Source organism: Paramormyrops kingsleyae, chromosome 19 (assembly GCF_048594095.1).
Source record: "Paramormyrops kingsleyae isolate MSU_618 chromosome 19, PKINGS_0.4, whole genome shotgun sequence".
In the NCBI taxonomy this organism is placed as follows: domain Eukaryota; kingdom Metazoa; phylum Chordata; class Actinopteri; order Osteoglossiformes; family Mormyridae; genus Paramormyrops; species Paramormyrops kingsleyae.
In genome coordinates, this window is record NC_132815.1 from 4,517,925 (window position 1) to 4,543,064 (window position 25,140).

Consider the following 25,140-nt stretch of genomic DNA (forward strand, 5'->3'; position numbering starts at 1 on the left):
GATGAAGCAAAGCAGGAGATTCGGGGACACAGACAGCTACATACAGGAATATATACAGGAAGTGAAATGGAGAATTCTACAGAGAGGAGACTGTCAGGGATGAGGGGGCAGGAACCCAGGGAACCCCTTCTGGGGGGGGCAGCTCCAAACCGGTTCTGCGGCTCAGCCTCAGCCGTTGTAGCACTATTCAGATTTTGCCAAAAGTGGAGTGACTAAGACTAGAACAGTCTGTAATTTTGGTTCATTCAAATAAGCAGGGACACGTCCCCCCCCCACCCGCTTGAGAGGGGAACAGGCTGGAGAGACAGAGGGGGCCTTTGTTTCAGATGCGCTCGAAGGCAGCTGGAAACGTCTCGCTGCGCTCCGCGACAGACGGATCCCCGAGGACGCGCGGGTGGGAGAGCCACACTGCTCCGTGTCTGTGAGCTGGCCCAGTCTCAGTCACCTCCAGGGCGTCAGGGTCGCACTCGCCCTCCTCCGGCGCCCTCCGGGCCTCCTCCGTGATGCTGTTCACCAGGTCGCAGAACCTGCAGAGAAGGGCTGAGTCAGCGCCGATCTGAGCGCTCTCGTGGGACCAAGACGCCACACGTGTGCATTCACGCGCAAACACAAACAAAAATGCACACCCTGAGCCCTGAACCGTAAAATCAATGACACTACAGCATATATCCAGAAATTCATAAACACGATTAGCCGCATTTTACCTTTTATTACATTAACAAGCACCTATTCTGACTTTTCATAATTTCATTTACTAAATCTCTCAGAGATTAGGGCCCTTTTAGAGCCACAGCTCTGAATTTAGGGGGGGGGGGGGGGGGGGGGGCTAGTGGCTGCCCTTCATATATCCAGACGGGCGCAGGGCTGTGCATGTCAGACCTTTTGCAGTGCTTCTCGGTGCAGAAGTAGATCTGGAAGTCCTCCGAGTGCTGCAGCACGTAGAGGAAGCAGCTCCGCTCGTCGAACTTGGAAATGCTGCGGAGACGCAGTGAGATTGCATCAGAGGAAGTGGCTCAGGGCTTCTGGGGGCGCGTGGCTCTGAGGGCGGCGCTGCATTACAGCTGGCAGGGCCAGGCGGCGGCCGGCAGTGACAGTACCCGAGGCTGCCTGCCTCATCACCCCCTGACCCACACCTGACTCCACAAGACCACAGGCTTCCTCTCTTTTGAAAGCCTTGCTTTTGACCACATTTTATAAAAGTGACTGGATTTTAACCTGATTTATCAGACAGACCAACTTCATGGGTCCCAAAGTCCACCATAATCCTGTGGATCAGGCACTACACCCAGGCGGGGGATTAGGTGGAGGGCGCTAGCATGTGGCATGTGGAACGTCTCCCCCCCCCCCCCCCCCCCAGGGATGTCACTAGGAGGCAGGATGATAGGCCTGGGATCTTATGCCATTGGCTACTCCTTATGACACCTTCAGATGCAGCAGATGCAGCAGGTGAGTGGGCGTGGTTAACAATGGAGAATTCTGATTGGCAGACGCAGACTTGCTGACCACGAATCACGCGGCGCCGCCAGCGCAAAGCCGACGCCCGGCGCTCTTACCTCACACCTCGCACCAGCATGGCCGCGAAGTTCCATTCGTGGATCCCCTTCTGCTGGAGATGCGAAGACAGCCGTTAATCGAGTAGCATTTAGAGGGAGCGTGCCCTGTCAGTACCGCCCAACATGCTCCTGCGGTCGCCAGCGGGCGTGCCGGACCGAACCGCAGATGTTACTGCTGGGCCAGAAGCCAGAACTTAGCTTCTCTAAACAAAACTGAAAATGGACTGAAGTGATGTGAGAGCACAGCTGTACGGGGCAGACAGAAAAACGACAGTCATCCACTTCCTCAGTTGAAACATTGCAACATTTTCCATTCCGCTATATACAACCATAAATGAAATAAATAGATCGGTCACCCCTTTCAAGTCTTTAAAGAAGAAGAGTATCAGTAGAAATATATAGAAGAAATATATATATATATATAGAGAGAGAGAAAAAATAACACATCGGAACTTAAAATGACAGACGGAAGCGATTGCATGCGTGCTGAGATTTTGCATTCTCACACAAAAGAGGCAAACGACAGATCAACACACCGTACCTTGTCCTCCGGAGCCACGTGCCATATTGAAATGGTCTTCTCTTCCACATCGTTGTTGATAGACAAGTAGGACGGCTGATAGATCTTAGTTGGCTCCAATATCAGCACCTGGGGGGGGGTGGGGTGTGACAGAAGCTGAAAATACATCTGGCATGGGTGCCTCTGAGCTGAGAGACAAACATGGAGCGAGTGACAACACATAGATGCCTTTGTTTACACGTGTGACATTCAGGACTCTTGCTGGTTGCTTCATGTTGTAAGCATGTGCCAATGAATAAAGGGAGATGAAGAAAAGCTTTGCTCCCGTAGAAATATGAAAGACGTGCCAATATCCGCTTCCTTTTCTTCACTGTGTGGTCTTGAGGCTTCGCGACTGCAGTTTACATGTGATGCGATGAGACTGCCTGAATGTGAGCTAGACAATAGGCCATTAGCCGCCAAGATAATCACCCCCAAACTGAATGTGCGTATTGCTGCGATTTGAATCATCATGAATCAAATGGAACTCGATCGGCACCCGGAATCTGAAGTTAGATAAAGTGAGCCGGCTTCGTGACGTGGAGACCCGTCAGCTGTAGCTGTCCTTATCATTTGGGTCCACTGTGCCAGTGTGAGAGAACGCTATTAAGATGGAGGAGGGAGGGAAGAGAGGGGACACTCACTGGAAAACGCACGGAGGAGACCTCCTGCTGTGTGGCTTCCACCAGGAAGTCCATCCAGAACTCCACCAGCTCCTGCTTCGGCGACTGCTGCTCCGCGGGAGTTTTGTTGAAGTGCTGGTAGATCAGTATCGTCTCTACAAGCGATCGCAAATACCTGCGATTTGATACGAACAAACCCTGAGTATTTTTACCGTGGTCAGACGCTATTTGTGTCAAAGGAAGTGTTTCGTAAAAAGGGCATTTTTTAAACTTCTGCAGTTTCGTCTTGAAGGTGAAAAACAAAGAATGACAGTTTTGACCAGTTTCTGCAAACACCTATGAAGAGTTAGTATCACTGTACAATAAGACTCCCTTTGCCACTTACAAATGGTAGTAACTCATAAATAAGAAGAAAACTGTGTTATAACTTGTTTATAATGGTCTAGTAATGATTTACAAAGTGTTACAACCTAATTAATAACCTGCTTATAAACCATTCATAATCCCTTTATAAGGGTAGCCTTATTGTAAAGTGGCACAGAAGAGTTTATTGGTTAAAAAAATGTGGTGTCAAATGAGGGTCTCACCAAACTGGCGCCTTGAGCTTAAAGAGCTTTTCAGAGGCATGGATGACCCTGGTGTGGTCGTTGGCAAGAATACTGGCTCCCAAGAAGAAGCCCACATCCCAGTAGCTCTGCAGCTTGTCCAGACTGCCCTTTTTCCCCAAAAGGCTACTCAGCTTCACACCTGTAAGGCAAATTGGGCAAAACATAATGAGTCTAGTGTACTAGTGACACCAACAGAGAGCAGGTCAACCTAAATGGGCCTAGTACACTGGTGACTAACAGACGGGATAGTGGTTCTCAACTGGATTACATAAGAACATAAGAACATAAGAAATATACAAACGAGAGGAGGCCATTCGGCCCATCGAGCTCGCTTGGGGAGAACTTAACTAATAGCTCAGAGTTGTTAAAATCTTATCTAGCTCTGATTTAAAGGAACCCAAGGATTCAGCTTGCACTACGTTATCAGGAAGACTATTCCATACTCTGACTACACGCTGTGTAAAGAAGTGCTTCCTTAAATCCAGTTTGAAATGTTCTCCCGCTAATTTCCACCTATGGCCACGAGTTCTTGTATTTGAACTAATGCTGAAGTAACTATTCGGTTGAACAGCATCCAAACCTGTTAGAATCTTATAGACCTGGATCATGTCCCCCCTCAGTCTCCTTTGCTTGAGGCTGAACAGATTTAGCTCAAATAACCTTTCCTCGTATGACATTCCTCTAAGACCAGGAATCATTCTTGTGGCCCTACGCTGCACCTTTTCTAAGGCCGCTATGTCCTTTTTAAGATATGGTGACCAAACCTGTACACAATATTCTAGGTGAGGTCTCACCAAGGAATTGTATAATCTTAGCATTACCTCCCTTGACTTAAACTCCACACACCTGGAGATATACCCCAACATCCTATTGGCCTTTTTTATTGCTTCCCCGCACTGGCGAGAATGAGACATGGAAGCATCAACATACACACCAAGGTCTTTCTCATAATCAGCTACCTTTATTTCAGTAGGTCCCATAAAATACCTGTACTTTATATTTCTGCTCCCTACATGGAGTACCTTACATTTGTCTATGTTAAATTTCATCTGCCAGGTGTCAGCCCAGTCACTAATTAAATTAAGATCCCGCTGTAGCTGCTGAGCCGCTAGTTCAGTATCTGCTACACCACCCACCTTGGTGTCATCTGCAAATTTCACCAGTTTACTGTATATATTGGTGTCTATATCATTTATGTAAATAAGGAACAAAAGTGGTCCTAAAATTGAACCCTGCGGTACCCCACTATGAACGCAGGCCCACTGTGACATCGAGCCTCTTATAACTACTCGCTGCTTCCTATCCGTTAACCAGTTATCAATCCAAGTCGCTACAGTTCCTAAAATACCTGTCGCTTTGAGTTTAAGTGAGAGCCTCTTGTGGGGAACAACATCAAAAGCCTTTTGGAAATCTAAATAGATGACATCATAGGCCTTCTTATCATCAACTTCCTGAGTAGCTTCCTCAAAAAACTCCAACAGATTTGTTAAACAGGATCTACCTCTCCTAAATCCATGCTGGCTATCCCTCAAAATGTTATTTGAGTCCAGGTAATCTACCATTTTCTCTTTGATTATAGCCTCCATAACTTTACCAGTTATACAAGTTAGACTGATTGGCCTATAGTTTGACAAATTACTTCTATCCCCTTTTTTGAAAATGGGTGTTATGTTGGCATGCTTCCAATCAGAAGGTACCACACTTTCAGATAAGGATTTTTGAAACAGTAATGTTAAGGGTTGGCAAATAATATCCCTCATCTCTTTTAACACTATAGGTAAGATGCCATCAGGGCCCTGTGATTTATTTATTTTGAGCTTAGCTAGGCTTTGCAAAACATCAGCTTCAGTTATATATATATTAGTTATAGACGATGTTGGATTAGTAATAAGAACTGGTAAGTTACTAGTGTCCTCAACAGTGAATACCCGTGCAAAACTATCATTGAACTCATTTACTATGTCAATGTCGTTTTCAATTATAAGACCCTTACTATCCTGCAGATTAGTGATTTCAGCTTTTAGAGCTCTTTTAGAGTTAAAATACTGGAAGAAACTTTTAACGTCATCCTTAGCCTCCAATGCGATCTTCCTTTCGACATTCCTTTTAGCTCGTCTAATGTCATTTTTTAATTCAGCCTGTAGATTTAGATACTCTTGCTTTATTATGTCATCATCAGTTATTTTCCATCTCTGGAACAAAGCCCTTTTCCTCCTTACTTTATACTTTATTTCCCTATTAAACCACCTAGGTTGCAATTTCCTAGATTTATTCTTGCTGGAAACAGGTATGAAGTCCTCTTGTACTTGCAATAATGTGCTTTTAAAAAATCCCCATGCCTCTTCAACAGTTTTGTTAATTAACTCCATCCAGTTCACAGTTTCTAGTTTTAATCTCATACAATTGAAGTTAGCCTTCCTAACATTATATATTTTTGATTTGGACTTTGCTCTTCGGGCACTAAACTTAACCTCAAATTTAACCATGTTATGATCGCTACTGTCAAGTGGTTCTAAAACATCTAATTTACCAATCCTGTCCTGGTTATTAGACAAAACAAGATCAAGAATGGCATCTCCCCTGGTAGGGGTGTTAACAAACTGAGTAAAAAAACAATCCTGTACTAATTCCACCATGTCAAGTTCATTTTCAGAAGAGCCAGCAACAATGTCCCACTGCATCCCCGGTAGATTAAAATCACCCATAACTACCACATCATTTTTATTGCTCATAATCCTAATATCACTGTATAACAATCTGCTTTCCTCAGCAGCTACATTGGGTGCACTGTAACAAACACCGACAATTAGGCTATTTGAGTTTGTAGCATCTAATTTTACCCATATAGCTTCCGTACTTTTACTTATATCAGTAAGCTCCCTTGCCTGCAAGTTTTCCTTTACATATACTGCAACACCACCTCCCTTCTTACCTATACGGTCTTTACGGAACAATGTGTAACCATCCATATTATATTCTTGTCCATCCTTATCACTCAACCACGTTTCAGTTATTGCTATAATATCATAAGAGTCTGATGAGATAAGAGCCTCTAAATCATGAATTTTATTCCTAATACTCCTGGCGTTTAAATACAGACAACAAAGGGTAGGCCTATTACAGTGCCTACTTATAATATGATTTTTTGGGGCTTTCCGTTTCCCCCCAGTTACATACTTAACTAACCTCCCTGCCCCCCCAGTCCCTAGTTTAAACATTCCTCAACTACTCTACAAATACGCCTTCCCAGTACACTGGTTCCCCTCCGGTTCAGATGCAACCCATCCGGCTTGAACAGGTGATTAGCCCAGATTCTGCATCTTGCCTTGGCCCAAAAAGCTTGTTTGATTGGGGGTGGGGGAGTAACCATTTATTAAAGATCAAAGACTCGGTGGGTCACCGAAAATGGGTTAACAACCCAGCACTTGAGAAACACTGGTCTGGGACAATTCCGGTTCTGGAGGCCAGAATCCAAAACACTTTGCAGATTTCCCTGCTCAGACACATCTTATCAGCTAATGAGCAGGTTTAGTCAGTGCCGTGTTGGATTCTAGCAGGTCCAGCACCAGAATTAGAGAACGTAGGTCTAGGAGGTTAGTGATGGAAACTATGAGCAAGTAAACCAAAAGGATTCTAGTGCACTGGTGACCCTAAGAGAGAGCAGGGGAGCCTGAAGGGGTCTGGAAGACTGGTGAAGCCAACCAAGAGAGTGTCAACCACAAGGATTCTAGTGAACTGGTGACCCTAAGAGAGAGCGAATCAACCTTAAGGAGTCCAGTACTGGTGATGCTAACAGAATGTGAGTCAAGCATAAGACACTGGGTCTAGGATATTGTTGAATGATGACAAACTATTTCACAAGAGAGAAGATACTGATCCTCAACCATGATTGTTGAGGCTGCACTGGTGTCACCATCCCCATACGTACCGACTTTGCGGAGCTCGAAGGACGTGTCGAACTGGTGTCCGGCCGCCAGGAGCAGTACGGCGTAGTTTATCCCTGAATGTAGTGTTGGCTCCGACTCAAAACCCCGCTTGAACCTGGAGAGCGGAAAAGTGAGCGCAGAACCACACCGAATCCATCATCATCAACCTCTCCATTCCTCCTATTAACATTTCATTAACCAAAAACAAAATAGCAACAACGTCTAAAATGAAAATCTAGTTTCCCCAGTTAGCTTACTGATCTCTCTGGGGGGGGGGGGGTTCAATTGTAAATTATTATTGTGCAACTACTCTGGAACACTGAACAATCCATCAGTAGTTACGACAGGAGTTGCAAAGTCAGAGCTACGTTTAGATGGTATTCTGCTGGTGTGAATAGCTGAACGGTGCCTCAGATTTAAACTACGACGGGCATTTGTGTCTGACCAGAGCATTCCGTTGTCTCTGCTTTCAGTGTCCATATAGTGCGAATCCAAGAACATGTCCTTGTAGATGCGGCCGACCAAGCAGTAGATATCGGAGGCTGCATGCTCCTCGGATTCCACCAGAGGTAGCATGATGTCCAGCGCCTTCTGCCTGTCCCCATGCAGGTTCCTCCTGCGGGTCGACAGGACAGCGCCGTTACCTGAGCTCCACCAGCCTTGACCGTAAGCGTCACACCAGACAAAAGTGGATCCAACCCGACGCACAGCAAATAGACTGTTACTGTGGAAACATTTGTACGAGCTTAGATTGTGATTAGCACATTTTTTCCATCTGTGTAACTTAAACAGAACTAAAACATGTGGCTAAATTGAAGACGACGTTATTTATAACCGCCGGAGGGTATAGGCTGTTCCACAGGACACCGAAGCTGTTCTGAAGTTTAGACACTGGGTTTACATTTACGGCAACAAGCCTCTCCTGAAAAGGACGACACAGATTTACCGTGGTAGGGTGTCTGGACTTCAGTCAGGCTGAACTCACAGTTTCTTTTTTTTTTTACTTCACTGGAAGGTTTTGGGGTTTAGCTACTCCAGCTGGCAAATCTCCAGCCACTGTGCACTGGACTGGATTACAGCTGCCTGAAATGGAGATTTTTTTTTCTTCTTTCCTTTAAATCTGCTTCTTTTAGGAGGATGTGGGGACCGGAACGGAAGGGTGGACTACATTGTGCGTTTGAAAATGAAAGGTCTCAATGGGGCTGACTGGGACACTTAAGTATTTTTTTTCATGGAAAAACAGTTGCAGATAGGGTGTCCACACAGGACTGGATCAGGATCCATGTGCTAATCACCATACCTCCGTCTCGCAATCCGGCCGGGCGCGGAGCTGGGAGGGAGGAGAGATATGGACCGTCTGGCAGTCCCCTAGGACTGGGCTGAGAACATCTCCAGACTTTGTGGATTTACTTGCTATGAATTTTGGGCATTAAACACTGTAGTGCCATGTTATCATGATGCGGACATTACTGAGGGCGTCTGTTTGAGAGGAGAGGCCAGCAAAGTAGATCCTGTGCTGATGGGGGGGACCTCCACGGCGTGATGGGTGTTCAGAGCCTTGACTGCTGTGGAAGGTGTGTGGGGTCAGAACCCAAGACCTCCCTCACTCACAAAACATAGAGGAATGGATTTCGCAGCTATACTGGATGGTGCCTGGACCGTGCCCCCCGGAGAGCATATCGAGGTCAGTGCTGATTGAGCCTAGGCTCACCCCAATCACTTGCACATTCCCATCTGTCAAGTCTGTGGTGCTGTGTGTACAGTCATAGTGACTGAAACGGGGCCACTGTCTTCACGGGGGGGTCGGGGGGAGCTGAGCCAACTCGTGTGAGTCATACGCATGGTGGGGCCCGCTGTTTCGGTTCTAGTCCACCCCGACAACAAAAGCAGTGAGCATCCTTCTGGAGGACCGCGGACCTGACGGAGATCCCGCGGCTGTGCTGTGGCTCTCTCCTGCGGATTCGGGGTTAAAGGACAGCTTGCCTTAATGCGGCCTGAGCCCAGAATGCAATTGTCCCTCTTTCAGCTGGGTGGTACCTGTTCAGGGCGAAGGCGTAGTGGAACTTCACGTGGGGGTGCGCCACTGGGTCGAACGTAGGGAGCTTCTCCAGAGTCTCCACCAGCTTAACGATGGCCTCGTAATCCTTGTTCCCGAAACACGTGTAAATAAAGCAGAACTGATTATTTACAATCCGACACCACTTTCCGCCAGCGACCCAGAAACAAACATTTAACCCGGAAGAACACGGCTGCTGAATTGGTACACGATTCCGTGTTTACTTTAATCTCATCCCTTCTTCGTTTTTCCTAGTGCACGTCATGGTGTTTACCTTAGAAGACGCTTCAATCTCCTGCCACATGAAGAAACATTATTTTTGGCAAAAATTCATTGTAAAACGCTAAATAATTCAGCGCTTCTCATTGATTCCCCGCTGATGTTATTTATTCATGTGTCTGCTGAACGCCGTGGGCCCGCAACGCGGCGTGGCTGCCGTCTGCCGCCTCAACGAGGACGCGGGTCCTGCTGACTCACGGCGGAAAAAGGGCTCGCTAGGCAGGCGACGCCGAGTTACACGCCGAGGCAGTACAGGCGTCCCCGGGCCTCGCCGAGGCATCGGAACGCCAAAGCCGGCAAACTGCCAGTCGATTTCAGACACACTAGACCAGCGGAAGCAAGTACGAAATTCAGGATGGTTTTGAAACCCACGATGACCAAGTGGGCATGGGGGGGGGGTGCTCTTTTTTACATTAAGAATTCCAATTTTTTTTAGCAAACACTTTTATCCAAAGCGATAATATTTTTTTTTGAGGAAGCAGCGTGAATCAGTCCCTGGAGCAACTGGGAATTAGGGGCCCTGCTCAGGGGCCTGATGCTCAAGGGGCCCGATCACAGGGACGGCCTCCTAACCCACAGAGCCACACCCCACCCCCACAATAAGAAAATAATATTTTTAGGGATAATATTAATGTTTTCTATGGATGTCACTGTGCTGTACCTGGATGTCCCGATAGGACAGCAGCAGGTTGATGATGACGTCAGCTGACAGGCACTCCACGTTGTCCAATCGCTGCTGGATCCGGCCCAGCTCCGCCGCTAGCTCCGCCCCCGTGTACAGCTCCCGCGCCTTCCGGATCTCGTTCAGGATGGTTTCCCGTAAGTACTGGCTGCGGTGGAAAAGCCACAAGTGAGCGGGGGGAGTGCCGGGACCCCGCCCTCGCCTCGTCCGGGACACCGAAGCCGGGAGCGAGGAGAGCGGGGGCCGACGGGGCTGCAGAGCGGCCGAGAGCCGCGGCACCCAGCCTGGCCGCCGATGCCGACAGGCGGGCCTCATTACTGACTGCAGGGGGCGCTCCGCATCATGGTAAACCTCATAAATCCTAACGCCTCCACCCCGCATTAAAAACAACCCCATTTTGCTCTTCCCAGAGGGCATCCGACACAGCCGTAAAGGCAGCAGGCGGGCAATGCGCGCGGGCCCCAGTCTGGGGAACGGTATGTAACGTTTCCTTCATGCTCATATACAAGCCAATAAACTTTTCTTGCCAGAGCTGGGCGGTCTGTACGTTCAGGGGGATCCGCTACACATCTGCTCCAGAATTAAATGATTCGGACGAATCGGCCGCCTCCGGAGATGAATGCATTCACTATATTCCCCTAATTTTCTCACACGGAGGCAAGCTCAGCGAAACCCTCCCACACGGAACAGTACTTCTATATTACGCTGCTAACAGAGCATCATAAACACTCATTCGTAGCTACTGTTGAGTGAATCCGGTGGACACTGAACCAGAACCAGCCACCTGATCATGATTCGTGCAGCTTTTAAATTTACATTTTATTTAGCTGATGCAATGTAGGTGGGTCAGGGGTGCCATGAAAGGGGGTGGGGGGGTGGGGGGGGGTTGGGTCCCTGAATGAAAGTAGCCCTAAAGATTTGGAACATAATAGGGATTGGACTGGGTTGGGAGCCCAATACCTACTTTCATGAGACCCAAAATTGCTAGTGGCACCCCTGCCTGAAGCAATTGGGAGCCTTGCCCAGGGACCCAAGGGTGATATGTTTTTGCCGACCCTGGGATTCGAACCTGCAACCTTCCGGGGATCACAGGCACATCCTCCTAACCTACTGATCCGACAGCATGGCATGCGGCGCTGTAGTTCCTGCGCCTGGAATCGACGCGACCGACGCCCGGGCTGCACACACTCACCAGGTATTGGCGGGCGGCACGCGGAGCAGCTGCATGAAGCGGTCCGCCAGGGGCATGCAGATGGGGCCCAGCAGCGCCTCCATGCCAGGCTGCATCAGCTCCGTCAGGCCCTTAAGCAGGCTCCCCTCGCAACAGTACACCTTGTTGTGGGGCGTCACCATGTACGGGATGAAGGTGTAGTTCCCAGTGCACGTCTGCGGACATTCCAGATCATTTGCCTTTTGTACACCAGCACAAAGGAATTCTCTCAAGTCATCGAGTCTGTGACGTGTAACATATGACTGGATTAGGCAGGACAAAACACACTCATACAATGTCAAGGTAGATATAGGGGAGACTGGGCACAATCGTTTTCATAAAATGCAGAAAACAGACACAATGGGGGAAAAAATCTCTTTCAAAGCAAAGTTGTACTAGTTTCCTAAACATCAGTGGTGCTCAGGAGAAGTTGAGTTTTACATGAAGGCTACTGTGTGCTTTTGAACAACTGACTGACCGTTCAATAACTGTCCCCTGTCTGCCCTAAAACTAGGGACCGCAGAGGTACATATCACAGAATAAAAATGAATGCGTGAAATAGGAAGTGCATGAAGTGTACAGTGCATTTATGAAGTAACAAGCAATATAGCAGATATGCGGAGAAAGCAGCACAGCTGACATTTATACACGTCTAAGAATCAGTAAGAACGACCACAGCGCTCATCACACCAACTGCACGCAGTCGAGCTGGACTCGGCCGTTTATAAATAGCACGACTGCCGCCGTCACATGTGCCAAACGGTACGGCCCACAGCTCTGTGTTCTGTAATCGTGCATGAAGGTGGTGCAGTGGGACAGTGAGGTAAAGGCCCGGGGACTGAAGCACCCGTCAGCACTGCAAGCCAGATCCGAGGTCTGCAAACGACAGTGAAGCAGGACCTGATCCCACCATGCAAATGGACGCATTCACTGTATGCAGGGAGGCATTAAGGGCTGCATTAAGCAGCGCTGTCCTTAAGACGACGTCTGCGGAGATTATTTAAGGGTCTCGCAGCAAAGCCAGACGCAGTGGCTTCTGGTAAGCTCAATAAATCTTGACCTCCGCCGGCGAAAGATTAAGGCTGAAAGTCTCGCACAGACATCTGATCAGCGTGGTATTCATATCTTCTGATGAGCTGTACCTCAGTGCAGTTCATGCATCCAGCTGCTTATCTAGTACATCATCAAGAATCTCAACAATTCTGCCCCAGGTTATCTGTAACATTTATCAGGATCTTGGAAGATTCCATCCCAAGAAACACAAGGCACAAAACAAGGGAGACACAGGCCGTCACTGCAAAGAGCCAGTGCACCTGACAGCATTTGCTGGATAAACAGCATGCACAAACTGGAGAACTCAGTGGAAACTCAAGTTACTCCTGCCAAATGGGCCATGGACATTTCGAAATCTTTTCCCCATTTCGTTCCACTAGACGACGCTGCGTGCACAGACCGAGTTCCTCAGATAAATACATGAATCGGCGCCTGTCAGCAGAAGGACGTGATTCCCCCAGACTTTCCCCCTGTTTTGATGACATCACTCATGCCGTCTCTTCCCCTGCAAAAATAACGTGTTACTGGCGAGCACAGGTTGCAAAATCCGATTCTATTTTTGTCCCTGGCGAATGATTCATTCCCAGCCGGATCACATGACGCCACCAAAGAGCAGCAACAGTGCTGCCGCGCGCCCAGACCGCGCTCTGTCCTTTGTCCCAGCAGCTGCGCCAGGCACACGGCACTAACCGCAGGGACTGCAGCGTGTGCTCAGAGTTGCGCCCTTGAATGCACAGTCCCACTAACGAGCACATGCAGGGACCTCATTTAGGGTAAGGCGTTGTGTCAAACACTCCAGGACCTATTTAGCTCTATTACCTAATTAGCAAACCCAGGCTGAGTTCGACCCATATTTACCACCACTATCCAGAAATGCACATAGCTCACGACGGCTTTTTAAGAGGGTTCCAACATGCGCCAGGCACCCGCCCCCCCCCCCCCAAAACAAAAAACCCACTTTCGGCTACATGCAGGCTTGCGACTTGCCCCTGATAGACGTCAGGGCCTGCAGGCGAGGCAGGTTGCTTCTCAGGTTGCATCAAGCATGCACTGCTGCGCCGGGCCGTTGCAGGAGACACGCGCGCAGACAGGTTAACATCAAAGCCCAAAGATGCACCTCAAATGGTGGTTGCATTTGCTGCGAGAGCTCAGCCGGCACAGGACCCTGAATGCGTTGAGCTTATGGTGACCTCAGAACGTGACACGTGACACTTCACACAGTGCAAACACCCGGCATGAAGGGAATTGATTTTGCCAGCTGGCGCCATGCGACGGTTAACTTATAAACAGGCGCCCGATCCGCACTGCAATCCCATCGGCGCTGGTCGCGGCCAGTGAGCGCCGCGTGTTTATTTGGTGCCGATTTCAGACTGGGAGACACTACCAGATACAGTGGGGGCCCCAAATGCTCTTGCGCTGATGCTATCGAGGTGGTGGGGGGGGGGGGGTTTGAGGAGATGAACATGAAAGTGACACGGCTGCTTGCCAATGGAAGTGGATGCATGGGGAGCTGGCAGGCGTCGGACTGGATGTGAGGAGGAGGGCAAACCGAGTGTGCGTGAGAGTGCCAGGAAACAGGCAACCCCCCCCCCCCCCGCATTCTACCCCGACCAGCCACCAGTCACAGCTCCAGCAAGCAAGCAAACTGGCTACACTGGCAGCAAACCCAGCGCGTCAGGTGCAGCACCCTATTAACCCCCCCCCCCAAGCTTCAGAAGACAAAGCCTTCTGCTGGATTGGGAGACTTGGAAATGTACATGAGCAGGAAGGAGTCACACACACACACACACACACACACACACAGCATGACTGGCTGAATATTGCTATAAATTGTGAATGAAACTGTAGAGATAAAGTCCAATGTGACACAGAGTCTTATCTAAGGTTCCTCCTCTTCTCGGACAGAGAACACATTCTGAAGATAAAGACGGTGACAGTGAGAGTGACGGGGACGGCAGTGGGAGGAGGGGGGCCATTTCAGTGATGAGGAATAAACGGCATTGCGTGTACTTACAGTGTTTTTCTGGCAAATGATTTCCTGAAAGGGAAGAGAGCAGAGGCTTAGAAAACGTCCACCTGAAAGGGAGCAGTGAGTCATGGCAAAACTCAACAGACTTATCAGGTTTTGTGTGACTTCGTGAATTGGAATTGGAATGACTCTGAGTGTCACTTATGGCAGGGTGACTGCGAGCTGCTTCTCTGCAGCGCTGGGCGAATAGGAAAGGAGAGTGCAGAGCAAAGGGGCCTTTTACGACCAGTCAGAGTGGATGTTATTAAGGGGTCAAAGTTCGAGATAAGCGAGGAATAAATGGAACATCCCAGGAAAGCCCCCACACCAAAGAATTCTGGTACCCATGAAGTACGAATAAAGCCCCCCCACAGTGTGCTTGATTGCGTGTACGTGCTGCTCTTGTACACTGGGGGCTCCCCTTGAGGCTCTGAATCATTTAGAGGAAAAGAGGGAGAGAAAACTAAACCAGATGAGATAAAGGCCAACATGTTTTCGTGACCTGCAGGTGTGCAGGGTCACGGGAAGAACACGCCGATCCCAACACAAGAAAGCAGCTCCTCCCCCACGCCACCTTCCCCCCCCCCACCCCCCCACATGCCCCATAACATACCTGCAGGGACTGTAGTGAGTCAGAGTTGGAGTCACAGTACAGGATGATGTTGTTGACCATGCTGAAACTTTCCCTGACACCTAGGTGGTAGAAGAGCGACGGCTGTCGGAATGCGTCGGTCATCTCCACCACGGCGATGTCTGCGGGGGTCCCGGGTCCCAGCAGGAGGGGGGGGGGGGGTAGGGAGACTGCCATTAGGCTTGAAGCAGCGCAGCAGGAACGAAAATCTCTGCTATCAATTAGCAGCCAAAATGCCATATTAAGCTGTTTGTTTCAGCAAAAGTCACACCAGGTGCCTGAAATTCATTCTAACCTTAGGGAAAGTAATTCAGGCTGGTCGTGTTACTTAACTGGGGAATTACTGCGATTCAGTTCCCTTTAATTATTTACATGAAGGGTAATATTAATTATCTGGGGTGGCTGGTATCCCTCTGGTGAAATGGGCCAGGCCGGAAAAAAAAAAAAAAACCACAAAAGCTGAAAGACACCCCCCACCCTCCCACGGGCACCTTTTATATGAAAGTGACGCGCGGAGCATTTCAGAGCAGCAGAAGTCGGGAGGAACAGAGGAGGTGAACTTGTTTGGCAGGATGACATTCAAAGGGCCAGTCCCTCGCCGACAGCGGCCCCTCCCCCAGCGAGCCTCATGCAAATGGTACCAGGAAATGGCTTTTGCTTGCGCTACAGGCTGCTTCTGCTCTGTGTGTGTGTTTTTTTCCAGGGTTCTGGGTAAAATTCTACCCCGCCAACCCCTTACACGAGGCCACGTGCATTAAACGTTGAGGCTCTCTTGCCGCCTTTCCTGGCGTTAGAGAACTGGGAACCGGAATGCGCAGCTGTGTGCTGGTTTGGGTGGGCGGCTAGAAACCACAGCAATGATAAGATAGGGTGGAGTTTCAGTGAACGGTTGCTGCCGGCGTTTTTTTAAGTAATGGTCAGCTTCAGAGGACTTTGATTCCTCACCAGAGCCGCCAGGCGCCCTGCTTCGGTAAAGGAGCCCCGTGTCGGTAAAGGAGCCCCGCGTCGGTAAAGGCGCCCCGCTTCGGTAAAGGAGCCCCGCGTCGGTAAAGGCGCCCCGCTTCGGTAAAGGCGCCCCGCTTCGGTAAAGGAGCCCCGCGTCGGTAAAGGAGCCCCGTGTCGGTAAAGGAGCCCCGCGTCGGTAAAGGAGCCCCGCGTCGGTAAAGGCGCCCCGCTTCGGTAAAGGCGCCCCGCTTCGGTAAAGGCGCCCTGCGTCGGTAAAGGCGCCCCGCTTCGGTAAAGGAGCCCCGCTTCGGTAAAGGCGCCCCGCGTCGGTAAAGGAGCCCCGCTTCGGTAAAGGAGCCCCGCTTCGGTAAAGGCGCCCCGTTTCGGTAAAGGCGCCCCGCTTCGGTAAAGGAGCCCCGCTTCGGTTAAGGAGCCCCGCTTCGGTAAAGGAGCCCCGCTTCGGTAAAGGCGCCCATGCGGCAGGAAGGAGATGTGGAAACTGACCTCAGGGCCACCCCCCCCCCCCAGGCTGAAAAATGCACGTGACACTCCCTCTGGAAGGCAACTCATGAAATAGGTACGGGGGTGAAACGAGCAAAGGCAAATATTTGCTTTAGTGGGGCACGGCCGGCCAGCTCATGGAACGTGAGAAGAACTAAAGCTGAAGGACGTCACCTTAGATACCGGGAAGGATACCTGGAGCTCACAGCCCAAATTACAGCAGAGGGAGAGAGGGAGAGAGGGAGAGAGGGAGAGAGAGAGAGAGAGAGAGAGAGAGAGAGAGAGACTCAGCCATGCAGGACAGATACGGCTGGCATAGTCAACCAGACATGATACACCAACACGTCATTATTTACGGAGAAAATAAACACACACACAGTTCATTTAAAAGCATATTAAACCACTAACAGAGGTAGTTAAGTCAATTATTGGCCCTGCAATAATTGTGTGATGTCATTTCTAATTACGGTGTAATTAATTTCACGGCAATTGCTTGGAGAAATCACAGAAAACACTTGTGTGTGAATGACTCCTTCTGAAGGGAGGCCTCGCTATAAAAAGGGCCGCATTTAACAAAAACCATCTGGCTTTTGGGACAAAAGTACTACACCGACTGGGATGAATGTTGCAGGAGGACGTATGAACTGGGATCAAATGTGCCACTAACAGCAATGGAGTGTGACGTGGTCTAGGTGCTGGGCAGCCAAACAGCTGGATGACCAGCTGCCTGAGCTTCACGAGAAGCTTCCAGGGTCAAACTCAGTTAAAAGATCTGGCAATCCTTCAGTAAGCTGTAAGCAAACATGGATGAAGGGACCATGTCAAGCACAATGGTTTAGGATTTGGCTTGGAAATGCAGGAGGGGACAAATTTGAGAAATTTGATGCTGCAAATCTGAAAACAAGAAAGGAACATCTATTAAAAAAAAGAAAAAAGTCAAGCTTGGGGACAGAAGACATGTTCAGATGAATAGATGGATGGTCTGGGGGACTTTGGAGAGACTTTGGAGATGCTCTGCTTGGCCACAAAGGCGTCCCTTTCAACCCAATAGGAGAAACAGAACATTGGCTTAAGTACAGCATCTTAAACCACGAACGTGGAGCAGAACCGACCCAGAACAGCAACAATCCTAACTTCTGAGGCTGATATCAAGATCTCCATTCACCACCGTTTCAGCAGCATCGCCACTCCAGAATCAGGGCCGGCTTGGAGAGACACAAGGCCGAGTCTGTGAGATTAAATTTCCCTCACACTTTTACAGGGAAGCTTCCATCACACCGTTGCAGCGGTGGAATAATGCAATTTGATCACATGCTTTTTCTGGACCTGACACACAGCTGTTATGCTTCTTAACCATCGCAGGCTTTCCCCTCAGAAGCGGCCAGGCACCAGCAGTCGGGCTCCTGAAGGGATCTGCAGCAGTGGGCCAGTTCACACACAATGCACCATCCCACCCTCTGCTGCAGGTCCCTACAGCAGGCCAAGCGTCTCACTTTCACTTTGAAACCACCTCCGCGAGGACTGACCCCCATTTCCTCTGCAAAACCTCAAAGTAACACGACGCTGCACACATGTGCAAATGCATTTTTCGTTTAATTTTTTTTTTACAAATAAGTTTAATAAATAAATGAATAAATTCAGCTAGTGTTCCGCCTATTCCCAAGTGACCTCACTGCTGTGCTGTCTACAACATAATGTCCACAGTTGTGTGAGTGCTGTAGTTCCCATTATCGCAGGAGAATGTTAGGAATTTTGGCACTGATGCGTCAATGAAGGAACATTTCTTTCCAAATGGGGAGGCGGAGGGTGGGGGGGGGGGTGGGGGGCGCAGTCTTTCGATTCCAATTCTGTATGGAATACTTCTCTCAAGGTGTTGGTGCTTACGTGGTTTGTAACATCCAAGAGCCCTATTTACTGTCCTCTCAAGACGCTCCCGTTTAACAATATTAATACGATCATAATGCTTCATTTAATGTCCACTCAGTATGACTCAGACCAGAGGCAGTTAGGAGACGGACGCGGCGAGAGGCCAGTTTAGATGTCACAGGCTGGGCTGCACAAAATGTGCATGTGGCGTTATTATACAAGGCCAATGACGGTGGCACAAATCATTTTTAACTAAGACTCGGGGCCGGGGAGCCCTCAGTCTGGTTACCGACACAGTGCATGCCTCTGGCGCGTGTTAATAGGATACAGACTTGTGAACAGATAACAGAATGTGTGAGTTTGTCGCTTCCTAGGAACTTTGACATAAAACGAAAAAAAAGCTCATTATTAATTTCAAAGAAACTTCTGTGTGAGATAAAGGAAATCAAAACCATTAATACAGAGAGACTCTAAATGTCACCGAAGCGTTAAAGCGCTCGAGCTGCCCGATTTAGCCGGGCGATTCCGCGACTCGCAAACAGCAGCGAAGAGAGCCGGCTGCTGAACGTGAACATGCCCTCACAGAAAGGCACGCGCTGCAAAACAATGAGCCCCACACACCCGGCCCTGCAAACGCCTTTTTTTTACGTTTGCAGTTTTTATTTATTCATTTATTTATTTTTTCTTAAACATGCTATCCAAGAAGGAGACAATACAGGGCCTGAGAAAAACATTACAGGAAATGGAACAATAAGGGAGTTTCGTCAGACCTACGTGAGGGAACATGTGATTTTTTCCCCCTCCTATTAAATAGTTACAAAAGGCATTCAGGGGCAATGGTAAGCTAGTAAAAAAACACTCAGTTCCTGGAACATCCCTACTTTCTGAGTAAACTTGCTTGCTCCGTGACACACAACCCCTGTAACTGACATACACATTCCGCTGAACTTTCCTTAGGTCTGTCAAGGAAGCCAAAGTTACTCTGGTGCACTTTAAATAGAACCACTAGAATCCCCGTTTCTCCACCCGCCCCGAAGGGAGCGTGGATAAACAAGCAGGTACCAAAATATCTAGAGAGAGGCAAGGGAGTGAGAGCTAAACACGCGCTCTTGTGCGACTCCAAGCTGACGCACACGTCTTATCTTGTGGAAAGGCGTTCGGTGAGGCTGGCAACTGGTTCCGGGCGTGTCAAGAACACGGATCTCCGAATTATTTTCCCAAACAAGAGTGTTTGGGGAATTGCTGATAGCAGGGGTGAAAGCTGCGGCCTCTGATCACGGCCTGCCATCATAGCGAGGCCTCATCGCCTGTCGGTGACGTTCCGGCTGGGCCTCCAAACGTTACCACAGGCTGATAAGGGTGCGCCAAGGGATTCCTCCCCCAACCCACACCTAGACCCCAACAGGAACCACAACGGACCATGGCAGGCTTTTAGCGTTAGCGACAAAACACGAAGCTCGATGAGTTAGCAAGGTCACACCCCCAAACATGTGATGTCATCCCAAAGTCCTCTCATCTTCAAGGTCCAACTGAAGTCAATAGTGCAGCATGTGTAGTATGAGAGAGAGGAGCAAAATTATAGTTCCCTCGACAAAAGACAAAAAAAGAAATGCAGGATCTCAGGAGGATCCAGAGCAGAAATCAAACAGTCACGCTATTAACAGCACTGCTTAGATTTTGATTTCTATGCGGAACCACTAAAAAAGGAAGTGATCGGAGTAGTGCACAATAACGAATCGTCTTTTCACCTTTAGAGTGCAATTTTTTTGCACTCTTGCAGCTGCAATCAAAATACAGTTGGCAGGACTTATTGCATCATTTCCTGTCCGGCAGCTTCCTGAACTCAATGGCTCCCACGCTGTGATACTCGTTGGTGACGATCATGATTGGTGACCATGGGGCAGTAACCGAGTTCACTCTGCTTTCCTGGAAGAGTTCACTGAAGCAAATCTGCATTTTGTATAATAATTCTGCCGGAAAGGACTCCAAGATTAGGGAAGAAATAGGACCAATTATGTAAGCCTCTGCAGGTTCAACAGTCCTTCTCAGGGTCTGTGAGGAAGCCATCCCAGGCGAGACAGTACGAGTCATTTCCTGTTTCTGCACAGAGCCTCATTTAATGCCAGGATCCATTCTTTCCAGCCTGATTTAGGGTAAAGAAGAAATGCTTCGAAAAAAAAAATGAGATGGATTCCTGGTAGGACTGGTGAAACTGTGGGCCCTCATTCCACTTCCTTGCAAAGATCTTGGATTGAGCTCCACAACCTCTGATTCATGCACACAAGCAATAAAACAAAACAGCAGCAACCAGGCCTTCAAATACGGGCAGATAGATCCCCAAGAGGAAGCCTACTTTGGGCAAGATAGAAGGCAGTGAGCAGCTCACAAAGAACCTCATGTTTCCCAGTGCCTAGAGCACTTCTGCGTAGCCCTCGGTATCCATACTGAGAAAAAGCTCTTTGTAACTCCCTCCTTCATGTTAAGTAGTAGCTGAATGCAGAGGGTGCTCTCATGAACAAGCATACAAGAATCCAGGAGCTGGGAGGGAGCAAAAATGTGGACTGTCTGGCAGGGAACTCAGAGGGAGCAAAAACGTGGACTGTCTGGCAGGGAACTCAGAGGGAGCTAAAATGTGGACTGTCTGGCAGGGAACTCAGAGGGAGCTAAAATGTGGACTGTCTGGCAGGGAACTCAGAGGGAGCAAAAATGTGGACTGTCTGGCAGGCAACTCAGAGGGAGCAAAAATGTGGACTGTCTGGCAGGGAACTCAGAGGGAGCAAAAACACCGGCTGACTGTACGTCACCGAGGACTGGATTGGGAAACACTGCTCTACATGCTTAATCTGGGAGGCATCCATGTCTAATGAATGAGAGGAATCAACCCAAGGTATGATGGGATTAGAGACCAAAATAAGGCAAATGAACAAATGAAACTCCTAATGCTTGTTCTTGTGAACCGAAGCACTACTTCAACACTGAAGCAGGTCAGTTGTTAAGACATTCCCAGTGAAACAGTGCAACATTCCCAGTGAAACGGTGTAACATTCCTAGTGAATTGCAACAATGTACCGGGAGAGTAACTTTCTGCCCACTGTGTATCGAGAGGACCCCCCCCAACCCAAGGTTGGCAAAACATACCGCCATTACTCGGTAGTTCGCCAGATTTTGAAAAAGTAACTGTCATTGTAAAAAAAAGGTTGGGAACATTGTTGTAACACTATCTTTGATTGTAAAAAATATATAAATTATGGCCTTTTCTCCATTATTCTCTGAAGTCTGGGGACCTTCAAATGTAGCTTGAGGTCCCTAAGCTTTGATCTTACCCATCTTAACTACATGGATGTAATCGACATGGGCATTGTTACTTGTCCTTAGTTTCAGGAAAATGATACTATTAAGCTAAAATGTTGTTTTTTTGTTTAGATACAAAGGTGCAGCTACTTCCCAGGCTGAAAATGTTTTGTTGTTTAAATCCTCGTGCTTCACTGCGAGATTTCTTTCACCAAGAGCTCATGTTTCAGACTTATAAAACTGGTTCCTCTGTAAAGCTTTTCCACTTTTAAACTAGACCCACGGAGGTTTCTGGGAAATGGTGCCCGGTTCACGTGCAAATTATGTGAGTGTTTGTGGCGCACGGGCGAGAAGAGGAACATAAATGCTGACAAAAAAAAAACACAATCATGCTGCGATAACAAGCACCTGTGAACCCCTGACTATGTAGCGTGACTCTTTCAACAACAACATTCAAAGGAAAAAAAAATACAAACACCACTGTATTTCAGTATTCCACTGTATTTCAACAGTCTTGGCTTCACACTCGGATATATGGGGTCCAGAACTTTATGAATATGAAAATGCACAAAAACATGAATTTCTGCACTGACAGAAATTCTGAGTCATGGAATAAATTGTACACTTTTTTTTCCTCCAAGATTTCAACTAATGGAGCCGTAAAAGCTGAAACAGCTTGTGTATCAAAGACTGGACTCAGGATACAGGATACGAAAAGCTTAGCACAGATACAGGATACGAAAAGCTTAGCACAGACAGGTCCTAAATCTACGCAAGGACGGGAAAACGTAGTACCACAACAGCACAGAGAACACACAGTATGCCAGTGCAATGAAAGAATAGCACAAAAAAACAGAGAGATACACACATCAATTCATAGACGGATGAGTAGGTATGCTGACCGTTCCACGCATATTAGCTCGGAAAGGCTCAAAACAACCCAACCTTTGTTATGTAGCAACAGGTGTGTGATTCGGAAACAGAACCCAGCAGAAGGAACCACTGGAGAAAAATCTCTAAGGGAAGAAAATCGAGGGACCAAAGCTTTGCTCGTAGACACCAGGTGAGTCACGAATGTCAACCTTTATCCACAAAGTGGCTGTGCGCAGTTTTCATAGCCAGGGTGTGCAGGATGCGAATTCAAAATCAGAAGCTAAATTATCACAAGATGGGTAAAAAGGTGGTAAAGGAGGGTATAAAAGCTGGGTGGTTCTACTGAAATGTTTCCTCAAATTAGCAAAATAAAAAAATAACAATTGGAATCAGTGTATGAGAAAAGCAGATTTTAGGGGGGAGTTAATCAATAACCCCACAGAATACATTGTAGCAGTGCGACTTGAAATGTAAAAAATATTACTTATAATGCTTATAATAGCGGTTCACACACACAATCAAAGCAGTTATACGCCGTTGAATAAATATTAATAAGTCAATCATCATTCTTATGTGTGGTTTTAGGCATGTCCTTAGTCATAATCAACTTTAGAATAAATATGTGTGGTTATATAACAGATAGAGCAGCGTGCTCACCAATGCCAGACAAGTCTGCACACGCATTTATATGTAGGTGAGACTTTGATTGTAAACAGTTTGAAGGGTTCGCAAACTACCCCAACGCTTGATGTAGCTAATTTTAGTCTCGTAATGGAATAATACATATTTGCCGTAGGATTTCCTGCGTGTCACGTCGGATCCCCCGGACCCCCCTGCCCACCTGCGTTGTAAAAGCGATCCAGCACCGCCGTCTCCCCGAAGTCCAGCTTTCCGAAGTGCACGGTCTCCAGCCGGCTGCCCACTGCCTCGCACGCCTCTTGCAGGCACTGCAGGGCCATGCTCTCGGCGCTGTGACCCGGGATGCTCTCCCCGTTTATCACGTACGCCACCGTCACCGACCTGCTCTTGCTCTTGCCCGTGGTCAGCAGCCCACCTCCGTCCATGGGGAAGCTCACGCCCGCAGAGCCGATGCAGCCTCCGGCCACTGGGTCCTGCCAGAAAGTCCCGGCCGCTGGAACGGAGCTGACGGCGCCGGCGCTGCCCTCTCCGCGCTGGCAAGCGGGACCCCTGCGGCTGTCCTCCGCCTCGGGGAGAGGGCCGATCGAGGGAACCACAAGGGAAATCCCCTCCGCATCTTGGCTCATCTTCAGAGTTGACCGCCTCTCGGCTCGCGTCGTCTGGAAGTATCGTGCGCGTCTCTCATCTGCAGCTACCTCGTCCTCATCAGCACTGCCATGCATGCAACACGGTGCATTTCCATAACACAGCCGAAGGCATCCCCATGACACGGGGGTAACTGCTCATGCATTGCTTTTAAGCTGCTTTCACGGCGCGACCCCGATGTTACCAAACGCGATCATGCACGACATCAACAGCGGAAGAGCACGATTAATAGATTTCCGTAAGATCCGATTTCCTCAGATCTACACAAGATCAAAATAAGCCAGCGGCGGGCGACACTGACGCGTGACACGGGCATGCATGTAAAACACAGCAGCTTTTTGAAAACTGGGTTAACATGCAGTTAGTAACTTTTAGAAAAGGGAAAAGAAAAACAAAGTATTTACCGTCTCGTCCCCATATTTGCCGCATCTGCTGTCGACGTGTTCGCACACTTAGAAAAGTTGACCACGATCGCAGGTTTCAGTTTCCGCAGAAGCCGCCCCCCAAGACGGAGGCCATCGGCTCCGATCAGACGCGCCGCTCCCGAACCCAGAGCCCGACCACGCGAATCGGCGGCGGCTACGGCGCTCTGATCGCAGCTCCTGCTCTCCTCCGCTTATTATCTTTCCCACACAGACTCACGCACACTAGGCGGTACCACAATGTACTCAGTCCGGGATAAAGCGGCGTCCGCCCCCTTAAAGGCACAGCGCGCCTCGGTGACGCTCAATGACCTGAAATCCCTCTACCACCAGTGCGCCATCCTTTCACCAGAGATGTCGACCTGCAGGTAAAATCTACGTGGAGTAGTTAAATATTACGGGCAGTTTTACAGCTGTCGGCGAGCAACTTCGGTGTCTCCACAACACCTTTAATTCATTAAATCCTAAGCAAAAAATGTGTCAAGTGTCGATATTCTGATTCACATGTTTACAGAAATAAAACAAGTTCAATTCGTATAAAGCATGACAATGGAGAGAAATGCAATCTATGTCAAATATTTTGTTTTTCTACACGAGCGTCAGTCCCTAGCCCTGAACCTCCTTCAAGTTCAAGTGTAACTAATATATTTTGGCCACTACTGACATCTAGCGGTGACATGATGCAATTTCCTCGTTATGTTTCTTCGCTGTTGATGTATGAAATCTGCATATCCGTCCAGTGCAAGGTGGCGGGGGAGCTGGAGCCAAAG

General features: G+C 48.6%; 1 protein-coding gene across 3 annotated transcripts in view; it reads right to left on the reverse strand.

The window, feature by feature from the left end:
• Positions 1–24,614, reverse strand: part of map3k5 (mitogen-activated protein kinase kinase kinase 5) — a 39,870-nt gene extending 15,256 nt beyond the window's left edge. The window contains exons 1-15 of one of the 3 annotated variants that reach the window (XM_023810238.2): positions 24,353–24,614; positions 23,506–23,962; positions 15,171–15,310; positions 14,564–14,587; positions 11,479–11,672; positions 10,266–10,434; positions 9,307–9,413; positions 7,715–7,885; positions 7,272–7,384; positions 3,323–3,482; positions 2,757–2,910; positions 2,095–2,202; positions 1,554–1,606; positions 880–975; positions 446–527 (exon numbers count right to left, since the gene is read on the reverse strand). In XM_023810238.2, coding sequence (XP_023666006.2) covers positions 446–527; positions 880–975; positions 1,554–1,606; positions 2,095–2,202; positions 2,757–2,910; positions 3,323–3,482; positions 7,272–7,384; positions 7,715–7,885; positions 9,307–9,413; positions 10,266–10,434; positions 11,479–11,672; positions 14,564–14,587; positions 15,171–15,310; positions 23,506–23,929 — 1,995 coding nt within the window. In that variant the 5' untranslated portion in view covers positions 23,930–23,962; positions 24,353–24,614. Of the gene's footprint in view, positions 1–445; positions 528–879; positions 976–1,553; positions 1,607–2,094; positions 2,203–2,756; positions 2,911–3,322; positions 3,483–7,271; positions 7,385–7,714; positions 7,886–9,306; positions 9,414–10,265; positions 10,435–11,478; positions 11,673–14,563; positions 14,588–15,170; positions 15,311–23,505; positions 24,015–24,352 lie in introns of all 3 variants that reach the window. The other 2 variants (XM_023810237.2, XM_023810236.2) reach the window with 2 other exon arrangements.
• Positions 24,615–25,140: the final 526 nt, after the last annotated feature.